The following is a 25,907-nucleotide window of genomic DNA, read 5'->3' on the forward strand; positions in this document are numbered from 1 at the left end:
TTTCTAAGGAATCCAAAAGTACTTTTAGACTGCTGATGGAATGAGGTGAGATACCTTTACCCAAAGGACTTCAACCTCTACCATCTCCAGCATTGTTTAACCCCAGCCTGGGTACAGTTTTAGCCAATTGCTGGATATAACATGAAATGTATCTCTGTGTCCAATTATATCGGTTTGACTGCCCAAAGTAATGACAGCACTATGAAAAACCCCTACATTTGCTTGGTGAGGGCTTGGGTAGCCATAATTTAATAGCAAAAATACGACTTTCTGGTTCATATGGATAGGGAAGGACTAAAAGGTGCTATTCTGCTGGTTCGTGGGGTCAATTGGATCTGATTTTGCTAATATCAAGTCACTGTGGGGAATCAAATCCTTGAACAGGACAGTCAGTCAGTGTCCAGATGGCAACAGGGGTTCTTACATCCAGCTGGCCTGTGCTCCTTGGGACCACTCCAGCATACGCATGATCCATCCCTGGCAATTATCTTGAGCTACATAAAAAATATCTCCTAACTACCTAAATTGCGTACAAAAGACTGTCCTACATGATCATTTCTGCATCTGCAGGAAGTTTCTTCTTACTGCTTACAAGTGACTGGCTTAAAACTCTCCTCTGACTACTTGCAATCTATGTAGAGTTGGATCAATTTTGCAGCCTTGGAGTCTCTGGAAGGGCCATGTTCTCCACTCCAGATGTTAATCAGCACATTGAAACATAAAGAGACCTGTCTGGGCACAGCAGGTCCTGCCTGGAGGAATCCACGGAACTGTTCATATCCCACATGGAGAGCACCAATTAGTCAAATACTTAACTGAGAAAGGGGAGTAGGAGTTGAGCTGATCAGCTTGTCTTTGGTTGGTTCACTACTTCAAGTCAATCTAAGGAAGCATCTATGCAGATGCCTAGGTGCGGAGTTTCTGCATCTCCCAGGGAGAGAGAGGTCCTTCTCTATATAATGAGAACAACAAATTTGGTCCATTATAAAAATGTCTCTACAAAGCAGTGAATCAAAAATAGAGGAAAAATAATGGCACATGTTCTTGCTTCTTATCCAGCTAGGTAGCATCTATGATTCATATAAAAACTACCCACTCATATTACTGAATGCTAATAAGTAATTTAAAAAAAAAATTTAAAAAAAGTCCAGGGATTTAAGCAAGCATCTGAGAAGCTACTTTTGACAATAGTGGAAAAACTACTGTATGCCTTAAGAGTACTGTTGACGTACTGGAATAAGTACGTTTGTCATACCTTTTCCACTCCTGGGCATGCCTATCTGACATTCAGATTATGAGGCATTTTGGTATGTAACCTTATGAACGCAAAGGAGTGTGAAGGTCAAGAATGAAAACTATTTCCCTGGTTAAAAGCACCTCAGATGATATTTGGCTTAATTGTAACATTTATGGTATTTGCTAGTCTCTCAGTAGAAAGGTGGGCTATCAAGAAAATAGCCTTCCCAAAGGAGGAATATTTAAAATCTAAGCCACAAATGCCAAATTTAAACACAAACCAAAACCCCAACCATTAAAAAAAATAAAAAAACAAACACAAGAATGCCTAGAAAAGAAGATTGTAGACAAAGCTTTTATACTTTTATCCTAATTCTATGCTAAAGCACAACAGCGTTTTCTTAGCTCAAAGTGCAAAGATTCTATTACTTAAACACAATTACTTAAACCTAATGTGTACTCCCTGTACGTGTTACAATTGGGCAGGTGTGCAAGCCTTCTCTTGCGCTCGGGTTCGATTCGCACGGCCACAGCGTGAAGCCTTCACAGTGAGCATAGAGCCTGTGAAGCCCTGTGCTGTAACGCTAGCTGTGAGCACATAGCTGTGGATCACTGTAGTCCAGTTATTTTTCAGTAAATACTTTGGGCCTGATCCAAACTCTATCAAAACAATGAAAACCACCTATCGGTTTTGGCGTGGTTTAGGTGCGGTTACAAAACTCTTACAATTGCTGCTCTCCCTTTGGATCCCCCTAGTAATCACAACCAGGGAGTCGGAAGGAAGAGATTCTCTCCTTGTCTACTACTGCTGTAAGAGGCTCGCAACTGGGGTCAAGCTCACAGGCAATCTCTGAATCTGTATTTTTACTAATTCAGAAATACTTGGGGCTGCTACATACTCCCACTGAAGCCTGTGGCAGTTTATTGTCAACTAAAATAGGAACAGGAAGCTCGATGCTCGTGCTTCTTCCTCTTCATTGACAAATTTGACACGCAGGCTTTCTGCATCAAGCAGCGTACTATTTTAGATAGCGAAGAATTATAATACATGCTAATGAACTCACCCACACATATGCACGTGCTTTAGGCATAGTTATTGGATTGCCCACTTAGTGAGTTAAGAGCAAGAGCTCTCTGGAAGTTTTTTTGTATAAGTGGAGATGTGGCATCTTGCAGCAGGGTGACTGAAGTGGTTGAGTTTACGAATGCCAGACAGAGGTTAGCAGAGGGGAGGCTGGCAGCCACACAGAATAAAGCAGCTTCTTATGTCACTGCTGCACCCCAGTCTGTCAAAGGCTTAAGTGGATAAAATTGCAAGAGAAAGTAGTATCCTTCTGTGAGTTTAAATAACAATTCTGGGATGCTTTTATGTAAAATGTCCAGAAATTGAGTGCCTTTACCTGTTTAATTTATTTTTCCAGAGGAGCAGGAGCTCAGAGGAGCTGGGTTCATCTATTCAGATTAAAGCATTGCTTTACGTTTCAAAAGGAATGACTGAAAATGTATCACACCCACATAGTAACAGGTAATGGTGCCTTGATCGTGTCACCTGTAACTGAGGTCTTTTTCTACCAAGGGCTTAGATGTCTTCTGCTCCTCTTTCTTTGCTATTCAGTGCTGCACGTTTGGCCACCGGATCAGCCTGCTGTCTGCAGAAAGCTTCCTTCACTGAAGTATTTTTCTCAGTAAAATCTGACTTTCTTGTTAAGAAATGTAGTTACTTGGGGTTTCAATGGGATTTTTGTGGGGATGTTTTGTTTTGTGGGTTTTTTTTGGTTTTTTGTTGGTTTTTTTTTTTTTTTTTTTTTTGAGGGGTGCCCTATATCTTCTCTGGTAGTATTGCAAAGTATTTATTTTGGATTTTATCACGAGAGACTTACGTTAAAATGTTACTCTAACATGTAATTAGCAGGATCACTCTCTGTCATTATTTCTCCTGCAATATGAGAAAGACATGAGAGAATTTTTTACCAGTTGCATAGAAAAAGCAACAAATGCAACCTGTCACTCCGGTCCAGCCGTTTATGTGGATGCTATGATAGTGGAGCGGTACAAATGCAAGTATGGATATAACTTCATCCCATGCTGAGTCCCTTCATAAACCAGGTCATTGCAAACTGCAATTAAGTTACATCAGTGTCAGGTCCTTCTCCTCTGCACAGCACAGACTGACAGCACCCCATGTCTTGTCTTCTGTGGCAGCTGGAGCCAGCCTCAGTGGATGTATGTCAGTTCACACCGGCTGATCAGCTGTCTCAGAAGCAAAACCAAACAAAATAAACCCCAGGCTTCTCCCGCGTTGGGAGTTCTGCCACTGCTTCAGCCCTGCTTTGGCTGGCTTTAATGCCAGAGGAAGTACTTGCTTCTAGTTATTTTTGTGCAGCTCCCTTCAAAAAAAAAAAAAAAAATTCATTCAGCCTAATATTTTACAAACCTCTTTACTATGCAAACAGTGAAACCGGTGCACGTAGCAGATTGCTCTGCTCACTCCCATCATCTACTGAGCGCTTGGTTGCATCGTGCTTAATTATGAATGGTCTCCGAAAAGCCCATTTTACTGTACTATGAAGTGACTCATATCACACAGAAGCTCTGACAACTCGCGCTGGGTATTGGAGTCACATGGCGCTGTATTCGTCGGTGACTCATTTCATATTGTACTCGGTGCCGAGATCTGACTCATATCGAACTGTGCGAGGAGCTGACTGACATTGTACTGGTCTGAAAGCTGGTTTGAATCGGGATGACTCACCCCGGAGTGCATTAAATAGTGATTCACATACCGTTTCCTATCGATTCCGATTGTCGCGATTCACTTCAGATTGTACTACGCTGGCATCTGGCTGCTCTGGCAGGGCAGGCACCGCGGTAGCTGCCCTCTGCCTTGCCAGCTTGGCTGTAGTGCCCAAGAGAGCAGCGTCAGCCAGGAGGAGTGTTACCAGCGTCAATTTAAAGCTGAAGTAAGGTCAGAATTTGACTTAGCACACCGTCATTTCGGTCATGACACTCTCTGCACTTCTTTGCTTCACCTGGCTATGACAAATTTTGAAACATGCCTATAAACAGAAAGTTGAGAGTCATGAACCTCTAGCTAAGAATACTCTGTTGTTTCTGAATGCTAGGAGATCTCCGCAGTATTTCCAAGACCTGCTGCCTCCTCGGGATAACTTTTAGTGATGAGAAGAGGGGATGAATTTTTATAAGTGACTGAGTACTGGTAGTTGCCTATGCTTCAGGTTCATCAACTTGTGACCTGGGCTCCAAGAGACACACAAACCTTATACTCCGACAACTTCTTTCTGGTACTTTAGGCTGAACTCTCAAAAATCACTGCTCGCTCTGAAAAATGTGCACTGCTCTTTCCAAGGGATAAAGAGGTGTGTAACAGCCGAGGCGGTGCTTCCATGATTAACTACTTGGGACCCAAAATAAGTATTGATTGGGGGGGGTAGATAAGAAATTAAAGGGGAAATAAAGTAGCTCTTCTCTCATCTTAGAGCATTTTATAAAACATAGTGCTAGTTTCACATTCAGTTGGCTCGAACGCGCTCTTAGTTTAGAAAGACGCTCCTAATTTTAACACGACGCTCCTAATTTTAACCTGACCACAACTAGGACTCGCCTAGCTGATAGTGATTCAGTGCTTCGTTTAGTTGTGCTTAGCGGTTACTGGTGTTTGGTCCCGTAGTACAGCCATAGCGTAAGCGGCACCACGGCGCAGAGCTCCGCGGGGCGCTGGAGCTGATGCTGATGTCCTGCTCGTGCAACGGGCACAGAGGTGCAAGGAGACTCCTCACCGTGACGTCATACCCACGGCACCGTATGAAAAGTTTTGATCTTATATTTTTCAAGAGCAAAAATGAAATAATGGAATGGTTGCATCAAGTAAATTACATCGGTATTAAATTACTCTTACTGGCATGTCCAAGGATAATCTTATTTCACTTTCTGCAGTTGTGTCCAATTTTCATTACCTGCTTTTTCTTACCTACTGGCGCTAACTAACGACAGAGCTCAGGGAGAGCTCTTTCTCCCACCCGGGGATGCACGATGTGGCAGGCTGATACTGGAGGAGTCTGTATGGAGACACTTGCTTGTTGCTACTCATCTCTCTAACTTTGCAGGGGAGCCGAGGGCCCCGAGAACGGACACGCCGCGGGACTCCCTTCACGGAGGGGCGATGGATGCTGCCTCATCTTCATCCTCACTCGTGAAAAGAGGAGGAAGGGCCGGTGGGAGCGCGGCGGGAGCCGAGCCCAGGTGTTACCCGCGCTGGGGCGAGGGAGGCGGCGCGGAGCGGGGCGCCATCCCGCCCGCGGGGCCGGGGCATCCCGGTGCTACCCGGGCCCTGCGCTGGGGACCCGGTGGGAGCGGCGCCGGGAGCCCGCGGGGAGCGAGGAAAGCGCCTTTTGCGCCGGGTCCCTCCGGTTCCTCCCGGGGAGGGCGGACGCGGCTCCTCGCCCGCCCCGGCGGTGGGGGCCGCCGCTGGCAGCGCCGCCCGTCCCCTCCCGTCCCGTCCCGACCCGACCCGGCCCGGCCCGGCCCGCTGCACCCGGGGCGGCCCCGGCTGCGGCGCGGGGGCCGCGGCTGCCCGGGGCGCGGGTCCGCGGTGCCCGGCAGGCGGGACCGAGCGGTACTCACGGTGTCGGCGGCGGGGCCCCGCCGGGAGTCCTCGCCCGCTTCCCCTCCGGTAGCGGCGGGCTGGGGGCCCGGGCACGGCGGCTCGCCAGCCCCGCGCATGCGCCCGGCCCTCGCGGGCTCGTCTCACGGTGCCGGCCGCGGACGCGGGTGGGCTTCGCTCGCCGTGGCCGGACCCGGGGGGGAGCGAGACCGGCAGCCCACGCTCCCGGCCCCGGCCCGACGGGGCGGGCTGCCGCCGGGCCGCCCCCAGCGAGGCGAGCACCGGGGGCCGCCCTGGCTCAGGGGCGGTTCGCAACGGGAGCGGCCGCCGCAGCGCCCGCACGGCGGCGGCGGGCTGGGGAGGGCGCGGGGGGAGCCATGGGGCCGGCGCCGGGGGAGAAACGCCGGAGAAACCGGCGTGCGAGCGTGCGTGTGCGAGTGTGTGTGTGCGTGTATGCGCTCGGGGGGGGCGTGGGAAGGGCTTGAGGAGGCGGCGGTGCCGCCGCGGGGCTCGGTACCGGTGCTTTAATGTTCATAGATGCCTTAAATGAGAGCCGTGCTTATAAACCCGGGATTGGAGCACGCCTGCATTTTAAGTAACCGCATCTTCCCTCCCTCCCCGCCAGCCGCCTCCTGTCCTCAGAGGCGCCCAGCCCAGCGCCGCCGGGCTCCCTCGCTCTAGCGCTCCCGGTCCGGCGGGGCGCGGCGCTCCCGGCCGCGGCAGCGGCAGGACGGCTGGCAGCGGCCGCCGGGCTCGGCGCTGACCCCGCTCCTCCGCGGCGGGCCTCCCAGCAGCGCCCTTACCGACACCGCCACGTTTTGGCGACGAGCTCACCGATAACGTCCCGCCACCGCGGCCCCAAACGCCGTGGGCCGGCAGGGCGCAGCGCGCCCGTCGGCGGGAGGGGAGGGTTAAGGGGACGGCCGCGGCTGGCTTGTGCCAGCGCCGTCCCCGGGCAGAGGGACACGGTCTTCCCGTGAAACCGAGACTGAGGCGCTGCACGAACGCCCAGCGCGTTCCCGGTTCCCGGAGCTGGGCTGCCGGTCACCGGGAGACCTGGCGGGCAGCCCTGCCGTCGGGGCTGCTCCCTTCCCGCCCGCGCAGCGGGTGCGGAGCACGGCGGCCGCAGGAGCCGCCTCGCTGGAGCCAGCGGACCCGGGGAGCGATGGGGATGGCAGACGGGGAGCGGCGGGCTTCGCCTGCGGAGCCCGGGGCTCTCGGCCGGGGGAGCTCACCCAGCGCCCCCGGTGCCGGCGGGGGGCACGTGGGCGGACAGCGGCTTCCCCGGTGCGGGGAGGAGGAGGAGGAGGAGGAGGAAGGGGCGGACGCGGCCCCACGAGCGGTACTCACAGCGCCGGGCGGCTCGGGGGCAGCGCGGGGCTGCGGCGGCGCGGCTCCGTGGCACGCCGGGCATCTCCGGCGCTCCGGGGGGAGGCGGCTGGGCGGCGGCGGAGGCAGCGGGGCCGGGGCGGGGGCCGGCGGCGGCGGCTCAGCCCAGCGGCCCCGCAGCAGGGCGGCGAGCGGGCAGCGGGCGGCCGCCCCGCTCCCGGCCAGCAGCGCCGCCAAGCCGGCGGGGCCGAAGCGGGGCCCCGGGGCGTCTGGACGGGGCGCCGAGACGAAGCGCGGGCAGGGCCGGCGGGCGGGGAGGTGCGGCCGCAGGAAGGGGCTGGAGAGCAGAGCTGGCAGCGGGGCCAGGGGCCCGGCAGGCCTCGGAGGCTGCGGCGTGCGGGGGAGGTGTGGGAGCGGGGGGACGGGGCGGGGAGAGAGAGAGAGAGAGAAAAACACAAAATAAGCATCACCGGGGGGGCTGGCGGGCGCCCTGCACAGCCCAGCCCCGAGCGGAGCCCCTCCACCGCGGTGCTAATCGGGGGGCGGCAGATTTGAACCCCCACCGGTGGGTGCCGGGGTGCTCGGGGCTGCCCCCTCGCCCCCCCGCAGGCACGCTCTGTTTGTAACTTTTCCAAGCCGGCCCTTTAGGTGCGGAGTGGAGGAGACTTCTCGTACCGAGCCGGTGCCCCTTGGGGTGCGGGGCTGGACCAGAGAAGCACGGGGACGAGGTTGGCCACTTACAACCTACACGCAAAAAGCAACCCCCTCCCCCCCAAAAAAAACCCAAACCACCCAAAAAGCCACCCAGGGCGGGCGGGCGGGAGGGGCTGCGGCGGCGGGCGGGACCCCGCGGAGCGGAGCGGAGCGGAGCGCAGCCCCCCGCGCCCGCCCCGCGCCGCCGCCGGGCCCTGTCCAGGGTCCTGCAGCCGCCCCGCCGCCTCCCGCTTTTTTCATCAAGGCCCAGCCCTTCCGAAAACACCTTCCCCGTTTCTGGCCCACAACCAATCTCTTGACGGCAAAGAGACAGAGGGGAACTGAAGTCTGCACAGTGTGAAGAAAGCCCTTCCCATGGTGACGGTGCCGCCCTCAAAGGCCAAAGCCACTGCTACAGCAATGGGAGAACAGGGCTGTGGTGCCATTGGTGCCAGGGGAAAGTGCTCCTTAGAGCCGAGACCTGCAGGGAAAGCTGCCATTCCTGCACATAAGGAGAGCTTGCTGTTGCTTAGCAGCAGAGAGGTCCCCTAGGTCTGTTCAGAGAGGTGAACTAGGGTGGAAGCTGGACAATGTTCCCAGGAGACTGTAAAAAATAGAAAGGTTGATTCCGCCCCCGTCCCCCAGTATTTCTCCTGCCTGGTGGCAAGGAGCCCTTCTGCAAATCTCTGCCCTTTTGCTTGTGGCACAAAGCACAGGAATGGGATGTTAAATGCACTTCTGTGCTGAATTACAATTGTTAAAGCCCAGACAGGACATATGGAGGTATTACAGGCTTGACAATTAGGATTAAACGATACTGCCTCACTCCTTGGCAGAGAAAAGGGAAGAAAGCCTCAGTAAGTGTACCAAGGTGGTTCTTCATGTGTCCTGAGACCAAGATCAAAACACCTGTTAAAACCACTGACCTTTGAATCCAGCTCCTAGTCACTCTGCCAGGAAAGGCAGTCATTTCTCAGACCAGTGAGTGGATGTGACTCCCCTAAGCCCTCTCCAGACTAAGGTCCCAGGTGGCTTTCTAAATCTTAGCAGGAATGCTTGAACGAGTGCAGGCTTAAAAGGCTGGCACAGTGTAACCCCTTTGGAAGGTCTTGCTCCATCCTTTCTATTTCTCTCAGGAGGGTCACAATCACCCTTATTAAAGCTGGCTAGTTTTTTCATCATTAATGATGCATAGTGATAGTGCATAGTATTGCACAGAAAGATTGTACTCATGCTCCCTAGCATGAGTGGTGCTAGATAAACAAAGCCACCTAAGCTGAGCGTCTTCCAGTGCTTGGTGTTTGTAGACAACTCTACCCAGCTCTCTAGCCAGGTACATCTGCGTCATTGCATATGTACACAACTACCTAAATCCTGAAACTGCTGAGCATCTTGGAGGCCTAAAGTCCTCTCAAAATTAGTAGAATAGGCATCTTCTTCTCCTTTCTCCCTGACTAATGGATGCAGGCTGATGTCCAGCTGCGTAAGACAGAACTGCATAAACAAGTGCTTGGACTTCGTTGAAAGGGGTTTTAAAGTTGAGGGACTTTAAGAGCTGAGAGACAGAGACTGAACCCCTTCCTCTGCCTAAAAGGAATTTGAGCACGCATTTCTTGTGTGCAAAAGAAAATTCCCTCAGCCATCAGAGTAGCTTGCTCTGCATGTGCATGTCTCTGACCGTATTCTTAGTCCCCACTGCTGCCCCACTTTATACAGGTTAATTCAACTTCACTACAACAGAGAGAAAGCAAAATGTGAACATCTCGACAATCTAGCTAGGCATGGGAGTATTGGGCCTGGGTCTTTGTTCTGTTCCAAAAAATACCTTATGGAAAATGGAGTGTTTACACGTGAACTGTGTATTTAATAAAATCACCTCCTAATCCCATATAGTGGCACCTCTGTTTGTGACATACAAGCTAATTATTAAATCATGACTCAGTTTCAATATTGATATTAGCTACTACTATATAAGGCATTAGGAAAAAAAAAAAAAAATCCCTTTACTAGACTTCCCTGAACATTTCACATTAAGTCTACACAAGCTATTGATAAACTCTTAGGAGGGAAGTCTATCCAGCATGAAGCAGTTTTCTTTTATTCTACATCAGAAAGGAGTGACTTTATCTGAGGGTGCCCTTGCTATTCAATATTGTCCCTTTGTATGGTTCTTAGACTCCAGCCTCTCTCTTTCTGCAGATCTGTCTAGTTAATATTATTCCTCATTTTGTCTGTGTGGGAATGAAGGAACCTGTTACTGTTGTTGTTGTTATTGTTACAAACTTGTATGGTAATTTTTTTATTTGTTCTCATTGAAAATATTAAGAACAGGTTATAAGGCAATATAGAACATGTATCTGTATTTTAACAACATTGTATTCGAACATTATTGCAATCACACTTCAGTGGGTGACATAATGCACACATTAGCATCTTGGGGGGGCCTGTTTTGCTTTAAGGTGTTAGGACAGATTGCTGGGCCTCACACCTGGACTTCTGCTCCTTGCCCAAGGAGAGGTCATACACATTTGTATGGCAGCTTACGGGTACTAGTCTATTTTAGTGTTTCCTGCTCACTTCAGTTGTTAAATAGAGAGTTTCTAGACCATTGAATGGAGCTGATTCATAGTGAATTAGGGAGCAATTCCAACAGAAAGAAGCCATTTTTGATTGTTTTCATTAACATGAAAGTGCATTTGTTACAAAATGCTTACACTTTGAAGACCGATAGACTTTTCTGGGAGCAGAGATATTTTCAGAAGTAAAATGAGTTTCCAGGGACTTTAGTTGAACTTAGATTTTTTTTTGTTTGTTTAGTATATTAGCAGTATTCTAGTACTTGCTTTATCTTATTCCTTAATCAAAACTTAAAATGTAAATATATATATATATATATATATATATAAAAGATACATTTTAAGTAACCACATTTTGAAGTGAACATAATGCTGGTGATATTATGGGAAACAGCTTTCTCAACTTTTAAATATTTGTATTCTTTCAACATTAGTTATGTACAGCTGTAAGTAACTTTTCTTAATGGATCTATTAGTAAATGATTTCAAATAGAAGATGTAGGTCCAGTGTTGATGGGAGACAGAATAAACCAGAGTCTTCAAACATGTAAAACTAACCATAGAGCTGCATGGCGTAGCCCACAGAGCATTAACTTATCCCACATGTGGGGGATGCCTGTTAGTTTTTCATTTTTCATCAACATTAATAGCAATGTGTTAATTCTCCAGTAGAATTTATTTTGTGTAAGCCCAAGTGTGAAAGTCACACTGGGAAATTCCTCCCAATGCCATGTCATTCATATTGTCAACATGTAACTGTTCAGTAGGACATCATATGTAGAGCATAGGGTTTCTCTTAGTCTTTTGCTGGAGGATTACATTTCCTCAAGGTCTTATGCTAAAGCCTGTGATTCCATTATGTTAGGACTAGTGCTTGAAAAGTTATTGTAATGGTTAGACTTGGCTTAGATCTCAGTGCAGCCAGAATTGTTTGCTATTGATGGCTCTGCTTCATACTTTGCTAACTATTTCAGCACCGTAAGGTTATTTTCTAGGGTGATGTACTTTCTCAGGGTTGGTCAATCCCAAATGTATGTTCTGCTAAAACTCAGCCTCAGTATTTATACCAGTCAGTCTCTTCTCTGCAGTGTGCACTCACAGCCCTGGTTTTTTTCCACTCCTATGTATCACATCTTTGTTACTTCTAAGGAAGAGGAAGCTTAAAGGGAAATAATCTTTGAGATGGAATTAAATATTAGAAATAAGGAGATGCTTTTGTGTAATAGGACTGAATGCCGGGTTTTAGAGCGTCAGAGTCAGCCCAGTGACGGCTCTGCTCCCCGTTCTGGCCCCAGTCCAGCTGATGCCTACAGGTACCGTGGTGTTCGTGAGCCCTAAGACAGTCCTGTGGCACAACTCACGTGCTTAAAATCCTTGGTGACTCAGAGTTTCTGGCAGATTGACAGACTACCCAGGAAGCTAGCAGCTCGGGCAAAGAAGGTCTAATTAAAAATTGCAATATGACACATACAAAAAATGAAATCTTTGTTAAAGTATGACTGCATTAAGAAGCTATGTTATTCATTTCATTTGCCATATTTGGCAAATTGAAGCCTCCCTATATTGTCTGTCCCTCTCACCTTATGTGTGTCAATAAATAGTTAAAAATGTAATGCCAACTACAGGTTTTTAAATCACAAGGTTTACATAGATCTCTAATTCTATCCTTTTTTTTTTTTTTCTTTTTTTTTTTTTTATAAACCTTTGAATTATTTGGAGTCATTAAGAAACCCTACAGGTCTGGGTTGATTTAAAAAAAAAAAAAATTCTCCCATCATGACGACGTTCTCTTAGTGTATGTCCCGACGACATCAGAGAACTTGTACCAAATGTCTGGGCAAAATGTTGACCAGAAAAAGATTAGCTTCTACATATCAAAATTGTGCGTTTCCAGCTGATGGAAGGAAGCTGCTCAGAAACTCTCATTACAAGCTTCCAGAAGGTGTCACTGTGCACCTACAATTTGAATGGGGAACCTCAACAGCTGAGGATTAGTGCCAAAGCACTATTCCTCCTTGTGCTATTAGGGGTCCTCTTCTCTGCCTATAATAGACATTAAATGAACTAAAACTGGAGACACAAATATTTTCCTCTATTCATGATTAGCAAAGGAAAAATATCTTCATAATATCAATGTCACTCAAGAGGTACCTATCCAACCATGACCTGCAGGAATATTCCTGATATTCTGGGTCACACGTACCTAATTATTACACAGGATCCTTACCACACAGGTGCTTGGTAAGTACTAAAAATAGTTAAATTAAAGAAGAATCCAAAACTGACAAGACTGCAATTTTTAGGTATAGAAAGTAGTTTGTAGTTATATTCCAGAGCTGATTCAGAAAGGAAGATTGATAGGGCAATTTGGAACCAATGTTCCCAAACAGCTTGAGGTTTCAGCGTACTTCAAAGTGTATCTGAAAGCCCGGTTGCACAATTTGGCTGCACAGTAATATTCCAGCTTGACAAGATTCCCAAGGAAGCCACTGTGACTTCTGTCAGTGACTTTTGATAAGATTTTGGACCTTAGAAAATCTGGAGGAACTGGAGGAATTATGCAGCCACGTTAAAAGGCTGATGGGAGAAAATAGAACTTACTTACAGGATGTGGCGGAGAACACGAAAAGACATCAGAGCTAAAATGCACTGTAATCCCTTTGAAAAATAAGAACAAAAGAATAAAGAGCAGGCAACAAGAGACTGCTAAAGAGTATGGGGTTAAAAAGAATAGTATCATAAATGAGAATGTTCTAGGCTGATTGATGCTGGCATGAAGAGCAAACTCTGTATTTGTCTCATTGCAAACTAGTTTGAGGTGGTGACCAGGAGTATTTCTCCAGCATCTTAAAAAGACCTTTGAATGGCAACAGGAGAAAGAGGACCTGATCTGATAAGAATGACGGTGAGGAGAAAGTGAACATATTTGGCAAATGGGAAAACTTCAGGTGATATATACCTCAGTGTACTAAGTTATCAATGGAACTGAACAAATACGGATTTAGAGAGGCCAGGTTATCCCTGTAATGTAGCTACCCCTGTGGGAGTGAGCGGAAAGGCCTCAGGCTTCCTTGCAGAATCTCTTACTAATCTTTCTTTCAGAGATGCCTTATGTGATCTTACCCATGTAGGAGTACATGCTTGGATTAGAGAGACTGTGATATTGCAGACAGCACAAATTACTGGCTAAATGTCGTGCTTGCTTTAGGCTTAGGAGCAGACTTACAAATGGTATCTGTTCCCAGGTCTCCCTTGACACCACAGATACCGAGTTACACGTTATAGATACAGAGGAACTCAAGAAAAAAAAGAATGGAAAAAAAAGCTCAGAGCTACTGAGCTTTTGGGGAAGGCACTTGATGTGTTCCTGTGAAAACACGTGTCTCCTGTCTGATGCTCAGAGAGACTGACACTCCTTTCTGCAGGCTGGACTTTTTCCTTTGGCCGCTCTGGGGCTGTCTGTCATGTTTCCCTGCAATTGGAAATACACTGCTGCGGTTCTAGAAGTGTCCTGAGAGAGGGAGGACAGCAGTCTGGATGGGTAGAAATTTGGACAAACCTCTTTTTATATCCCATCTTTATGTATTGTTGTTCAAAACAACTCATTAACAGACCACACTTGTGGTGGTTTTCATCTGTTACACTACTGTTTCGAAAGGCCATGTCCTCCTCCTGGGCAGACGAAATGTTCCTCCCAATCTCCTTTCTGCACTTCATTTCAAACCTACCTCCTGACCGAACACAGAAAAGACAAAGTGGGACTGAAAGTGTCCTGCCTTCAATAGCCTATACCTTCTTCTCTGATCTGTAACACCTTTAACTTATCTCTCCTGATGATTTGGAAAGGCTGGTAAGAAACCAGTAGAGTTTGGCTTTTCGTTCTGTTTAAAGTGTGCCTGCTTACAACCCAGTATGATACTTGAGCGAGCACAGCTTTTTTATGAGTCTGAAACAATTTTGTAGTCTGAGTATGCCACTGTTGTTGGTCAGGTAAATCATTCAAGCAGATGCTATTCTTGCGCTTAAATGAAGCACATGCATTTATCTGCACAGGGTCTGTATGAACAGAATAAACAGTGCAGTGAGGAAGGCTAGCCTGTCATAAAAATAGCAACCATCTTTCAGAATCAAAAATTTCAGTGAACATAAAGAAATGCTAGTTTGAAGAAATGTCCCTGGCTCTTAAGGCTGTGACTCAGTCTTCTGACTGGAGAACTATCCAACTATTCTATGCCAAACAGTCCAGAAGATCTGGATGTAAACTGAGAAACACCCTTTAACCCTCTTATTTAAAGACCATATTAAATATAGATGTTATAGATGTCCCATTTATTGACATGCTGAATTCTGGGTAATGTGGATTAGTAAATGGAGCAAGAATTGGCCTGAAACAGGCCAAAGGGACAGAAAGGAGGAACTCGGCCGCTTCCCTGGTGCAGTCTGTGCACCCGTGCAAATCTGAGCACAAGTTCCAAGTACCAGAAGGCACAAAGGGTGTGAGTGCCAAAGCTTATTTGGGATACTAAACTCCAGGATTGGCAAGGAATCCCTAAAAGGAGAGTCCCTTCCCCAAAGACATCCCTCCCAGAAGAATGCTTGTGTTTAAACAAATCAGTTTGGTAATAAAAAAAGAAGACCATGGATTTTACAAAATCAAGCACTGCAATGCAAGAGAATTAATACTTTAAAATACTATAATCATCCTACCTCTCATAATAAATGCCAATCGTTATGCAGTTCAAGAACACATACTTTATCCTATCTTGGTCTAAGTCCGAGCCACTGTTTTTGCTCTTAACTTGATTACCCTCAAAGGAAACAGTGAAGTCGACAGAACAGTAAGAACTGTTTTCTTCTTTATTGAGTCCTAAAGTAAATCACACAAGATCTCACAGGAAAAAAATCACAGCTACTTCTTGAAATTAGTCCGTGTTCACAAATGGAACTGAATTAATAACAAAATAAAGTTGTGCCCTTGCCCTTTTTCTGTATGAATTCTTCAACCTACACCTGACATCTCTAGTCTCCCGAGAATAATTTTCATCCTTCTTGTGAGCGTAATTAAGCGCTTGCAACAGTGAACCAGGAAAACTGATGTGACATTTTGTAAGATCATCAGCTGCTGCTTGGATGGCGTCACTGGGCAGCTCCTGGTTTGTTACACTCTGTTCTTACCTTTAACAGTTGATACGGTATTTTAGATTAGCTTTATTTTGAGAATAACACTAAAAGTATAATATTGAGGACAATAGCCTCCTGAGCTGTTTCCGCCCACATCTGGTGGTAGACTGAAGATCTGTTAAGTTAAAGATCTCACCATCTAAGTTCCTGAAAGTTTCATTGGAATCAGTGCCCAGCAGAGGGGTGGGCTATGGGAAAGGCCAAGCCTTCTCAGACATCAAAATCAGTCAGCAAGCAGGCACAAACCCTCTGCGAGCCAGGCTTCACCAGTTCACCTGCTCACAGATCCTTGCCATTTCCCAAGCGTTACCCTTCAGCACACCTTTTGGATGTGGCTGACAGAAAAATGACATTCTGCCTGCTTCAGAGTTAAGTTTTGATGCTTGTGATGAAATGTACAGCTACTTATATCGTACATAAACAAGGTGCTTTCATTCCCTGTGTGGCCTCTTGTGGAAGAGCGATGGTCTCTCCCTTGCATTTCCTGGCTTGGTGGGGCTTTGACTTTGACCTGCTCTCAGGAGGATGCGCCTAGCTGTCACCCAGCAACCTGGAGCTGGGCTTTGAAATTATAATATTTGTGGTAGGATATTCTGATCTCTTTTTGCATCTTTCTTTTGACTGGATGGTAAAGAGATGCAAATAAATGGGAGTAAAAAGCTGTCCTGTTATTGCACAGAAGGGGCCAGCAAAATGTAGGACTGAGTAAGCTCTAAATGGCTTGAAAGGAATATTTATTTCCCCTAGAGTCTTTGAATTTTTTGTGGAAAGAAATTGCTGTGGAAAAGCACGTATGTGATTCATGACTTTTCTGTCTTTGCACCGCTCATGGGAAATGCGTATCAGGTAGCATGCATTGTATACAAACAGGCAAGGGGAAGGAGTAAATTGCTGTTCATGCTCACTACAAATACAGCAAGGAGTAATGGATTTAAACTACAGGCAGGGAAATTTAGGTTAAACATGGGTTTTTAACAGTAGGATGGTGAAGCACTGGAGCAGGCTGCCCAAACTGTGGAGTCTGTGTTAGCGAGGTTTTAAAGAGCAGGCAAGGTAAAGCCGTGCCAATAAGGGCTTGGGGATGGTTGATCCTAGCAGCAAAGGTCAGACGACACTTTCAAGCTCCCATCCAGAACTGTCTTTGATGATACTACACCCCACATCATTCTCCTGGTCACTGGAAGGATTTGCTAATTAGAGTGGACTGCCTGATACCTGCAATCTGGGCATGACTTATTCTGGCACTTAGGGATTCCTCTGGCACTCAGAAATCCCTGAGAAATCTGAGCTAAAAAAAAACCACACCACAATTCCTCTTTCAATTGGACATGAGGTGTACTGGAAATAAAACAGGGTGTGATGGGAACACTGTGCTCAGGTGATCTCTACCACATAATGGTCTCTAGGAGAAACCATAAATCAGAGCAACACTAACTGTATTATGTCTTATCACGCTGGGGCTGATGTTGTACTTCATTTTAGTTTTGTATTTTACTGGAAAACGTTTCCTTTCATCAGTCTGGGTGTGAGAGACTTATCAAGGAGTAAAGGTCAATTCCTCCCGACTCACAGACACCCAAACTAGCTGCCCGTTTAAGAAGGTCTCCATGGTCTTCCAGGGAGAAAGAGTTGGGTTTTTTTCCCCCAGTATCCTTTATCTAAACTGTTGATTCTTGCTGGTGGAAGGATATCCTAAATTAATATATTTGTAAATCTGAAGTTACCCATATCTCAAGTTAGTTGATTTAGATCTAGGCTGAGTGGGTTATTTATTAACCAGTGTGACATTTTGTGCCACTTAAAGAAGGTCACCTTATATTTATGAAAGTCTCTGTAGTTTAGGTCAGTCTAGGATTGTTTTGCTGAAAAATTTCTGGAACTAGTGTAAAAACAGTTTATCTTTTGGTTTTTGTATTCATTAAATTCTTTCTGACAGTAATATCTTCATCAGCCCAGGATTCTGCATTTTTCCATTTCAAAGTTGCACAGCTAAAAAGGAAGTTTTAGGGCTATTTCAAAGGTAAAATATGTAAATCACTAAATTGGAAAAACACATGAGTGCAAATTAGTACAAATTATCTCCGAGGACTAGAAAATTTGCACATCATTAATATGCAAGTAATTCACCCATTAATGTGTAGTACATTATTATTTTGACAACATTTACAAAAGAATGCCCTCTGATTGCTGTCTGCGCAGCTATTATTGGCTCATAGACAACACTGAGCAATACAGCTAGCTACTCTCAGAACAGTGTTTCTGGATGCAAAAGAAAAATCTCTTATGAATTAAAAAAATATTATTATGCCATGTAACTACAGAACAGTTGAAAAAGAAAGGTACTGTGAAGAGCTCTTTGTTTCACAGAATAGTTGAGGTTGGAAGGGGCCTCTGCAGATCATTTAGTCCAACCTCCTTCTCTCAGGCTTCCTAGGACTCTGCCAAGCAGAATTTGAATACCTCTGAGGATGGAGACTTCGCAGCCTCTCTGAGCAACCTGTCCCACTGTTCAACCACCCCCACAGTAAAAAAACCAAACAACTTTTTCTGCCTGATAGAATAATTCCTGCACAAGCCACATTCATCTGTTCTTACATTCATGTATGATGCTAAAGATTAAAGCATATTATTTTTAAAGGAATTATATTTAATGGTATGAGCTGCCTAGAGCAGACTAGTATACGAAGGACATTCAGAGGAGACATGGGGAGAAGAAAACCCCAAACCAAACATGAAAGGTCTCTGCAAGGCTGCCGAGGGGTACCAAGCAAGTGGGGAAAATGAGTCCTGTCCACTGATCCAGTGGCTTGTTGCATGTTTTTCAGGGCTAGGCCTGCTAAAGGGTGCACCATTCACAGCACATTGTGCTCCTCCATGGCTCCCAGCAGGACCCACAGAGCTGAATTAGGCACCAGCGCCTGCTCCCTCATCCTGCGTGGACAGAGCTGGTATCTAAACACGCCATCCAAAAAATGCCAACACACTGCATGGGGAGCTGCCTCATGGGGACAGAGGAAACTCCCAATTGCAGGAAACAACATTTATGCTGCATCTTTCAAAGGAAGTTATGGGACAGATTTGGCACTGTATGTGCATCACCCTTCATTTGGGAGCCACAGCCCCAGATACCACCCAGCCCCCACCCACAGACCTACATGTCTAGTGCTGCTGTTAGCATATCTGTTGGAGAGACAGGCTCAGATCCTTCTTCCACTCTGAATTTGGACGGGTTGATCTCACAGGCTGGTGACCTAGCCGCTGGAGGCGGTCTGTCAGCCTCAGCTTTCAGAAGTGCCCTCCCTGGCTTGGACCCAGCTAACCAGTTGGAGGGGAAGGAGGATGGCTCTCTGATCTAGCTGCAAGGGACCTCCCTGTGGATTTTGGTCTGGGCCTCACTGAATACCTGTTAAAAAGGAAAATGGAAGTATTTATCATTGAATCTCAGACCCTCGCACGGTAAGTGCACAGTAAAGCATCACCACCACCCCTACACAAGGAATATTAAATTATTATACAACAAAGAATGCTTTCAACACAAGGGAAGGAAGGGACACTCGCTGTCCTTCTCACAGACACATTGCAGTAAGCAGACAGGTTATTCTGGTGTGTGTAGTTTCAAGTCACCTCAGGGGAAGGTTTTGAACCTGGACTTCCTATAATTTGGGCAACAGCAGCAAGTGCTGGGCTGTCAAATGAGAAAGCACTCCTCTGTCCTGTGTTAGGACAGGGAGGTGTAATTTCAGGAGAGCGTCTGGGTCTGTGATTCACAAATGAAAGGAGAGGCCTATCTCTAATGTCATTTGGTGTTTCTGCTGATGGCCGCCTCTCCAGAATGGTGGCTTTTTGAATCCTATCCTCATGTACTCAGTTCTGCTCATACATAGGCAGACACCTGGTCCCCAGCTCAGACACGTGGGCTGTAGGGGACACCAGTGCACCTAAATGCACCATGCAGTGATGCTGGTCACTGGGATGACCATGGCTTGTTGTGGATTGTGCTGTTTTTAGCTATGAGAAAAATTATTTAATAGCTATTAATGTTCATTTGGGATTCCAAGTAACTTTTTACTTTCAATTTATTGGTTTGTTTTAATTCCCTCACCCAATACAGAAAACTCTAGGCGCTTTATCTGACCAGCAGATTCATACCATGATGAACATAAATTGTTCAAAGACGAAATGTCTATACCATAGTTACAAGTACTATAGTTAAGCTAACAGATCTCCCACTTCAGATGACCAGATGAAAAGGAGGACTCTAGCCCCCCAAATGACCAGTAACAGCCTTTTTCACAGCATGGATGACCTGACCCTAGTAAGTGTTAAAGACCTGGGTATGGAGTAACCCTGAAATACTGCCTCCTGTGCCCCAGGAGTACTTTGTGACTTATGAAAGCAGCAATTAATGAAACAAGTTTTTCCTTGGAGGAATTCTCTTGCAAACAAGACGAACTACATCCAGTTTCTACTCGACCTCTCTTGCAGGGTTGGGGACTGACAGGCCTTAATCCTCCTAAGAGGTCTGCTGATGAGACGTGCCTCAATGTTTTGCTGGACACTGCAGGTAGCAAAATGATTGATACAGTCTGTAAAAATATGCAAGAGTAGCCCTTTCTTAACCAGTAAAAACACTTCAAGGACAAGATAAACCCTTCTTATAAAGGGTACATGTCAAGAAAACAAAATTAACCAGCACAGAAGACCACAGAGAGATAATGTTTTCCAGCTTGTCCTAGAAATAATTTCCTTACCTTTAAAACCAACTGTATATGATTTTACCTCATTATCTTAAACTATTCAGCAAAATACCCATTCTTTTCCCTACCTAAAAGTATACTGTATTATCAATGAAGTTGTCAGAAAGACTAGATGCTCATAATTTAGTGGTCCTAAATACTCTGTAATACTCTTATTTCTCTCCCAGAATTCTGTCTCCCTTTGAAACATTGCTCCTGAATAAAACAGAGCATCAAATACGTCTCAAATTTTATATGTGTTGTGCAAGAATAACTATTTTGGCAAAGATGAAGAATGTTAGCTGCCAAGTGATTCAATCCACTGCCATACAGTTTGTATCCCTTGCCCATCTCAAACATAAGAATTAGATAAAATGTGACTTTTAAACTATGTTTCAGCCTATTTAACTAAGCACAACACCTGTTCAAAAGAACAGAAAGAACGTGTTCTTGGTATAAGTTACTGCTTGGTTTGTTCCTAACACCCTATGACACAATCACAAGCTTTAAGACATAAAAATGCTACCGTGACTAAGTATGAAAAACAGACTTCACCAAACAAACACTCCTGATGTGAAAATGTACTTGGGAGAGATTATATTGACTGAAGAGGGTGAGTATATTTACTAATATCAGGACTTTTCTTACCCTTCTAAAAGATAAAGACAATATCTGACTTCAGAGGGACTGTTAACAGCAATAGTAATAATGACTGACAGCACTCATCACCTGAAGACACCAGAGTACTTGGCAAAGCAGTGCAATCATTCAACTGGCATGTTGTCCTTTGCAAAGAACATCTTTTATGATTTTTGACCTTTCTGGAGTTGTTTGTGAATGGATCCTTATTTTATGAAACAAATCATGATTCATAGCAGTTGCTGAATAATTTAGATGAGCTGTGCATGGTCACGAGTGACTTCCACATTACATGCAGTTCACGGGATACTGTTTGACATCTCCAAAACCAAAGGACTTCTGTAGAGCTGAGATCAGCTAGATGCAGGAAAAAGGGTGCCATACTTCCCTTGGGCTGTTCCCCCAAACAGCATGCTTGTGGCCATTTCAGTTTCTGCCTGGTCTCCTACACAGAACTCAAATGGGTAGGACCTGGCAAGCAGAAAGGCAATGCTGGTGTAACTGGGGTCTCCTTAAGCCTCAGCCTAAAGGCTACTGTTAAAGAAGGCTTAATAGCTGCTCTCTTTTCTTGGCACACACCTTCTCATCTCACACTATGCTTTCCTTTCTGCTCCACGCCTTGGGGAACAGAAGAAAGCAAGCCCTTACAGGTAAGACACATCTCAATAAGATCTGGAAAGGATTCTGCTTGCCAGAAAGCAGGGCTGCTCCCTCAGGAAAAGTGCAGGGATCCAAGGGGATCCCTCAGCCAGCAAGACAGGAGCCTCACCAGCCACAGCCCATCCCACAGTACCTGAGCATGGCAAACAGGACAGACATGGAGATAGTCCAAGCAAGGTCCAGATCACAACGCAATATCACTGCAGGGTGGAAGTCAACCCCCCAGATCAAGGTTAATATCAAGTCCCACAATCACCAGGCAAGCCCACACTGACAAGGGACAGCCAAGATCAAGCCAGGAAGCCAGCCCAGGGTGTGGGTTAAGGTCTCAACCATGTGGCTCCATCACCAAATGGGGCATGGCTGTCACTCAGCTGGAGGCCAGCATTCATTCAACACAGCTCAGGCAGGGAGCAGGCCCCCAGGATGGAGCTTAAATAGAGCTGCTGGATCCATGGGTGTGGGGTGAGGCCTCAGGTGAGGCTAGTCAGGACCATTAGGGCTTACTAGTGCCCTCAGAGCCCTGACACTGTTGTTTTGTGCTTGCCTAGTCACTTGTTGTCTGTAGGTGTATTATTAATGTAAACCCAACCAAATCTGGGGCCTTTGTGTTTAGAAATCATAGTTATGTTATGGAATTGAAATGGGTCCTATCCAGGTGTAACCTGGACAGGAACTAAAATGTGGCATCTCTGTGGAGAACATTCTCATCCTCTCCTGAGGAAGTGATGGCAATGAGCTCTGTGTAATGGGACTTTGGCCACATTTTGTCATTAGGAAAATACTGTGAACTATTTGCAACCTCTCGCTGTCTCCCTGTGCAGTGTAATGTTTCTGGGGTGTTATTTTGTTAACTGGCAAAAGTACATTGGGAGCACATGAGAATGTGTCTGTGTTAGCTCTGGGTTAAGTAAGTTCTTGGATCTTTGTGTTGAGACTCGTAAAAAGTTTATTCACTTTTGCTTTTTAAGACTTTTATAAATCAAGATGAAAACATGTCAGAGGGAAAGGCTTTTCAAGCAATGCAAATGGAGATTAGAAATAAACAACTCACTGAGTTAATTTAAATGTCATGAAAAGAATTTAAAAGGCCTTCAGTTTCTCTTTGAGAGCATGTTCAAGAATAAATAAACCTAATTCAAGTGTTCTGTTAAAAGAGTTGGTTTTGGGATTTTTTTATTCTAATTTATTTAATATTTCAATTGTTTTACTATTTGGCATGTTGAATCAGATGGCAACTTGCTCTCAAAGCAGCCACTGCTCACATTCAGAAGCATCACATTCAAAACCTCACCTAAGGCAGAAGGGAACATGGGAATTAATGAGGACTGAGGAATCAGTCTGATCAAATCCCTGTTAGTCAAACAAATTTACGGGTCTAAGGACATAGCTTGTCTATAGCGATCAGTGTCACATATAGAAACATTATACCAGAAAGAATCTGAACTTTCTGCGGGCTTCAATGTCACATAAGAAAAAGTTTTGGTGTGATCTTGACTATTCTGGGAGTGTAAGTGACAAACTGGTCTTGAACCTTACAAACTTCAAGTTGATTTCCTAAGTCCTGGGAAATCATATAAACCCTCTGTGCCTTTGTTCTCTATCGGTTAAAAAGAAAAGTGTTTCTTTCCTATGTGAAGTAAAGCCTGCAGTTTATTTTAATTCCCCAGCCCTATGGCAGTACACATTTCTAGACAGGTAAGTTTTCTAATTTCCTATCACTAACACAGTCCTTGTAGACTCATTAACTACTAGTAACATTTCTTACATTACATATGTGAAAGGTTCATTTGCTGATATGGTTTATGAAGTTCTGGAGACATGTTCCCCCAGAGCATGTAGCCTCATACAAGAGCTTCCACATGGCAGCAATTTCACCTCAGCTGAGCTCATGAACTGGTTACAGAGCATCTTCTGGGCTGTCCCTGCAGGCTGTCCCTGCTACCAGAGAAGAGAGCCACACTGCAGCATTTAGAAACATAAGCACAGAACAAAGTAAATGGGACAGACAGACAGCAGGAGAAGGGAAGCTGGCAGCACTGGTGTTTAAGGAACTGTGGACACTAAGTGGCCCTGAACCTTGTGGTGTCATTTAGGTCCCTCTGCAGACAGATAAATCCTTTCACAGAGCAGAGAAATAATATGTTGCCCTCTGTGAGGTCCCTGACTCAGTCCTGTGCACCATGTTCTCAGAGACTCGGCACCAACGTACGATTTCAGGTGAGAGCTGTAAAAGAGATCACCAAGCTGAAAGGAACAATTCACGCGGGATGAATAATAGGATGGCTCAATGAGAAATGAGTAGGGACATGAGCTGTGAAGAACAGAAGGTATGACTACCAAGGGTTAAATTCAGGAGCCATTGTGCCTGTGACAAAACCCCCTCTGCTTTCATGAGGGCCAAGAAGTGCCCAGGCTCATGTGCTAAGTGGACAGATAATGAGACAGAATGACATGAAATTCTGAAAGGAGTGTACTTGGTTCATTATCAGAAACAGTTTTCTGACAGTGGCAAAGCAGGCTGTATGTCCTCTCAGCAAAAGCAGTGAAAGTCATTTAGGATTTCTGATGAGTGTATTCCTGTAATTCAAATTAAATGGCCTCCTGGAAACGCACGTGTATTGGCTAAGCAGATAGGATGGAGAAGGCAATTTTTGCTTTAACTTGAATGTCTGTATGGCAGATGTGGAATGGGGAATGGCTTCTTCTCCCGTCTTGCCTTTCACCAACCCTGCCAACAACCTCGACTGGCTGCCTTAGTCCCTCTCCACTCTGTTAGTCTGAAAAAAACCCAAACTTTGTGGTTCCAAGAGTGCGTGACTTTGCTATCACATTCTTTTCCCTACCATACACCAGGGTGCACCACTTCTGCACCAAAGTTTTAATAAGATATGGTTTCTTGCACCTGTCTCTCTTGCTCTGTTGAGCTGCACAGGAGCGTGCTGCTCACAATAAATAACATTGGTTCACCCCTCAGGCAGCTTTCAGGCTTTTGACATAATCTAGAGGATACATGACTGTTGTTTTTAATTAAGGAAAATTGTTCAGCTCTACAGGTTCACTAAAGGGAAGTTACTGTAATGCCTTAATAGATTCTAGTATTATGCAGTGTTTGAATTCTTTGGGATATCTTCTTTTATTAACTACCAATAAAAATCATCTGAGGTAGCATCAGTAAAAAATGCAGACCTCTTTGGTGTCTGAACACCATGAAGCAACATATTTTCCCTCACCCTTCTAACCACAGATTAGCTCCACAAAGTATGAATCATTTTTATGAGTTAGATGGATGTGTTTAATACACTGTTTGAAAGCAGACACTTAACAAGAAGGCAGATCACCACCTCCTTTGTCACTGTGGTTGCAACATGGTGAGGAACAGAGGGCAGAGGATGAGGTTCAGGAATAAAGGAAAACTACATGAATACCGATGTCTTTGTGACAAATAGTCTATGGCTGTTATACATGACATTAACACTTTCTCTCTGCTTCTTTGCAGATACATCATTTCCCCCTTCCTTCTGGACATTTGGATAACCCTGGATTTTATCTTACCTTGAAAATCCGCCGTGCTGCTTTAATATCCTCTTCATCTTCATTTTGGAGGGTCTCCTTTGCTTGACAGTTGTCTGCATGATAGCTGTGAGTCCTGAAGTGGAGCAAAACTTGCCTCCACATCGAGAAATAAAAAGGCTGTTCCTGAATCCAATTTTACAATGACCTTTCTTGGAATAGCACCACTTTTATTTAACGATGAAACAAAACCAAATCCCAGACATTGGGCTGAATGACAACAACATAGAGATGGCTCGTCCTTGGTGTACACCAACGGGCAAATGTCAGGGCCTCTTGCAGCTTGCCAGTTCTTCCTGCAGCCTCCACAGTTCTGGAGACAAGCAGGATTATCTGCCCTCACATATCTGCGGTGCCTCATCCCCTCAGCATCGTGCCAGCTTAGAGATTAGATTTACGACTTCGTAGGTTTTAGTAAGTTGAAAGGGAGGAAGACAGGCACATAGTGGCTGAATATATGTCAGAGAAACAGGCTGTAACAATCATGAAACACATTTTATCACCTCAGAGTGAACGTATTTAATTTACAACTTGAAGGAAGAAGCAACTCAGCACGCAGTTATACTCTGCAGACAGCACAAAATGGAGATGTCTGTCTTAGGTCAGTGGCACCTGTCAATCACGTTTTTTCTCATTGACTGAACAGATGGTCTACTGGTAATC

General features: G+C 45.8%; 1 protein-coding gene across 1 annotated transcript in view; it reads right to left on the minus strand.

The window, feature by feature from the left end:
• Nucleotides 1-25,349, minus strand: part of RGS20 (regulator of G protein signaling 20) — a gene marked incomplete at both ends in the record, with an annotated part of 39,521 nt that extends 14,172 nt beyond the window's left edge. The window contains one exon of the mRNA XM_082328922.1: nucleotides 25,227-25,349. Coding sequence (XP_082185048.1) covers nucleotides 25,227-25,349 — 123 coding nt within the window. The remainder of the gene's footprint in view (nucleotides 1-25,226) is intronic.
• Between the last annotated feature and the right edge of the window lie 558 nt (nucleotides 25,350-25,907).

The sequence above is a fragment of the Platalea leucorodia genome, assembly GCF_965183815.1.
Source record: "Platalea leucorodia genome assembly, chromosome: 1".
NCBI classification, from domain to species: domain Eukaryota; kingdom Metazoa; phylum Chordata; class Aves; order Pelecaniformes; family Threskiornithidae; genus Platalea; species Platalea leucorodia.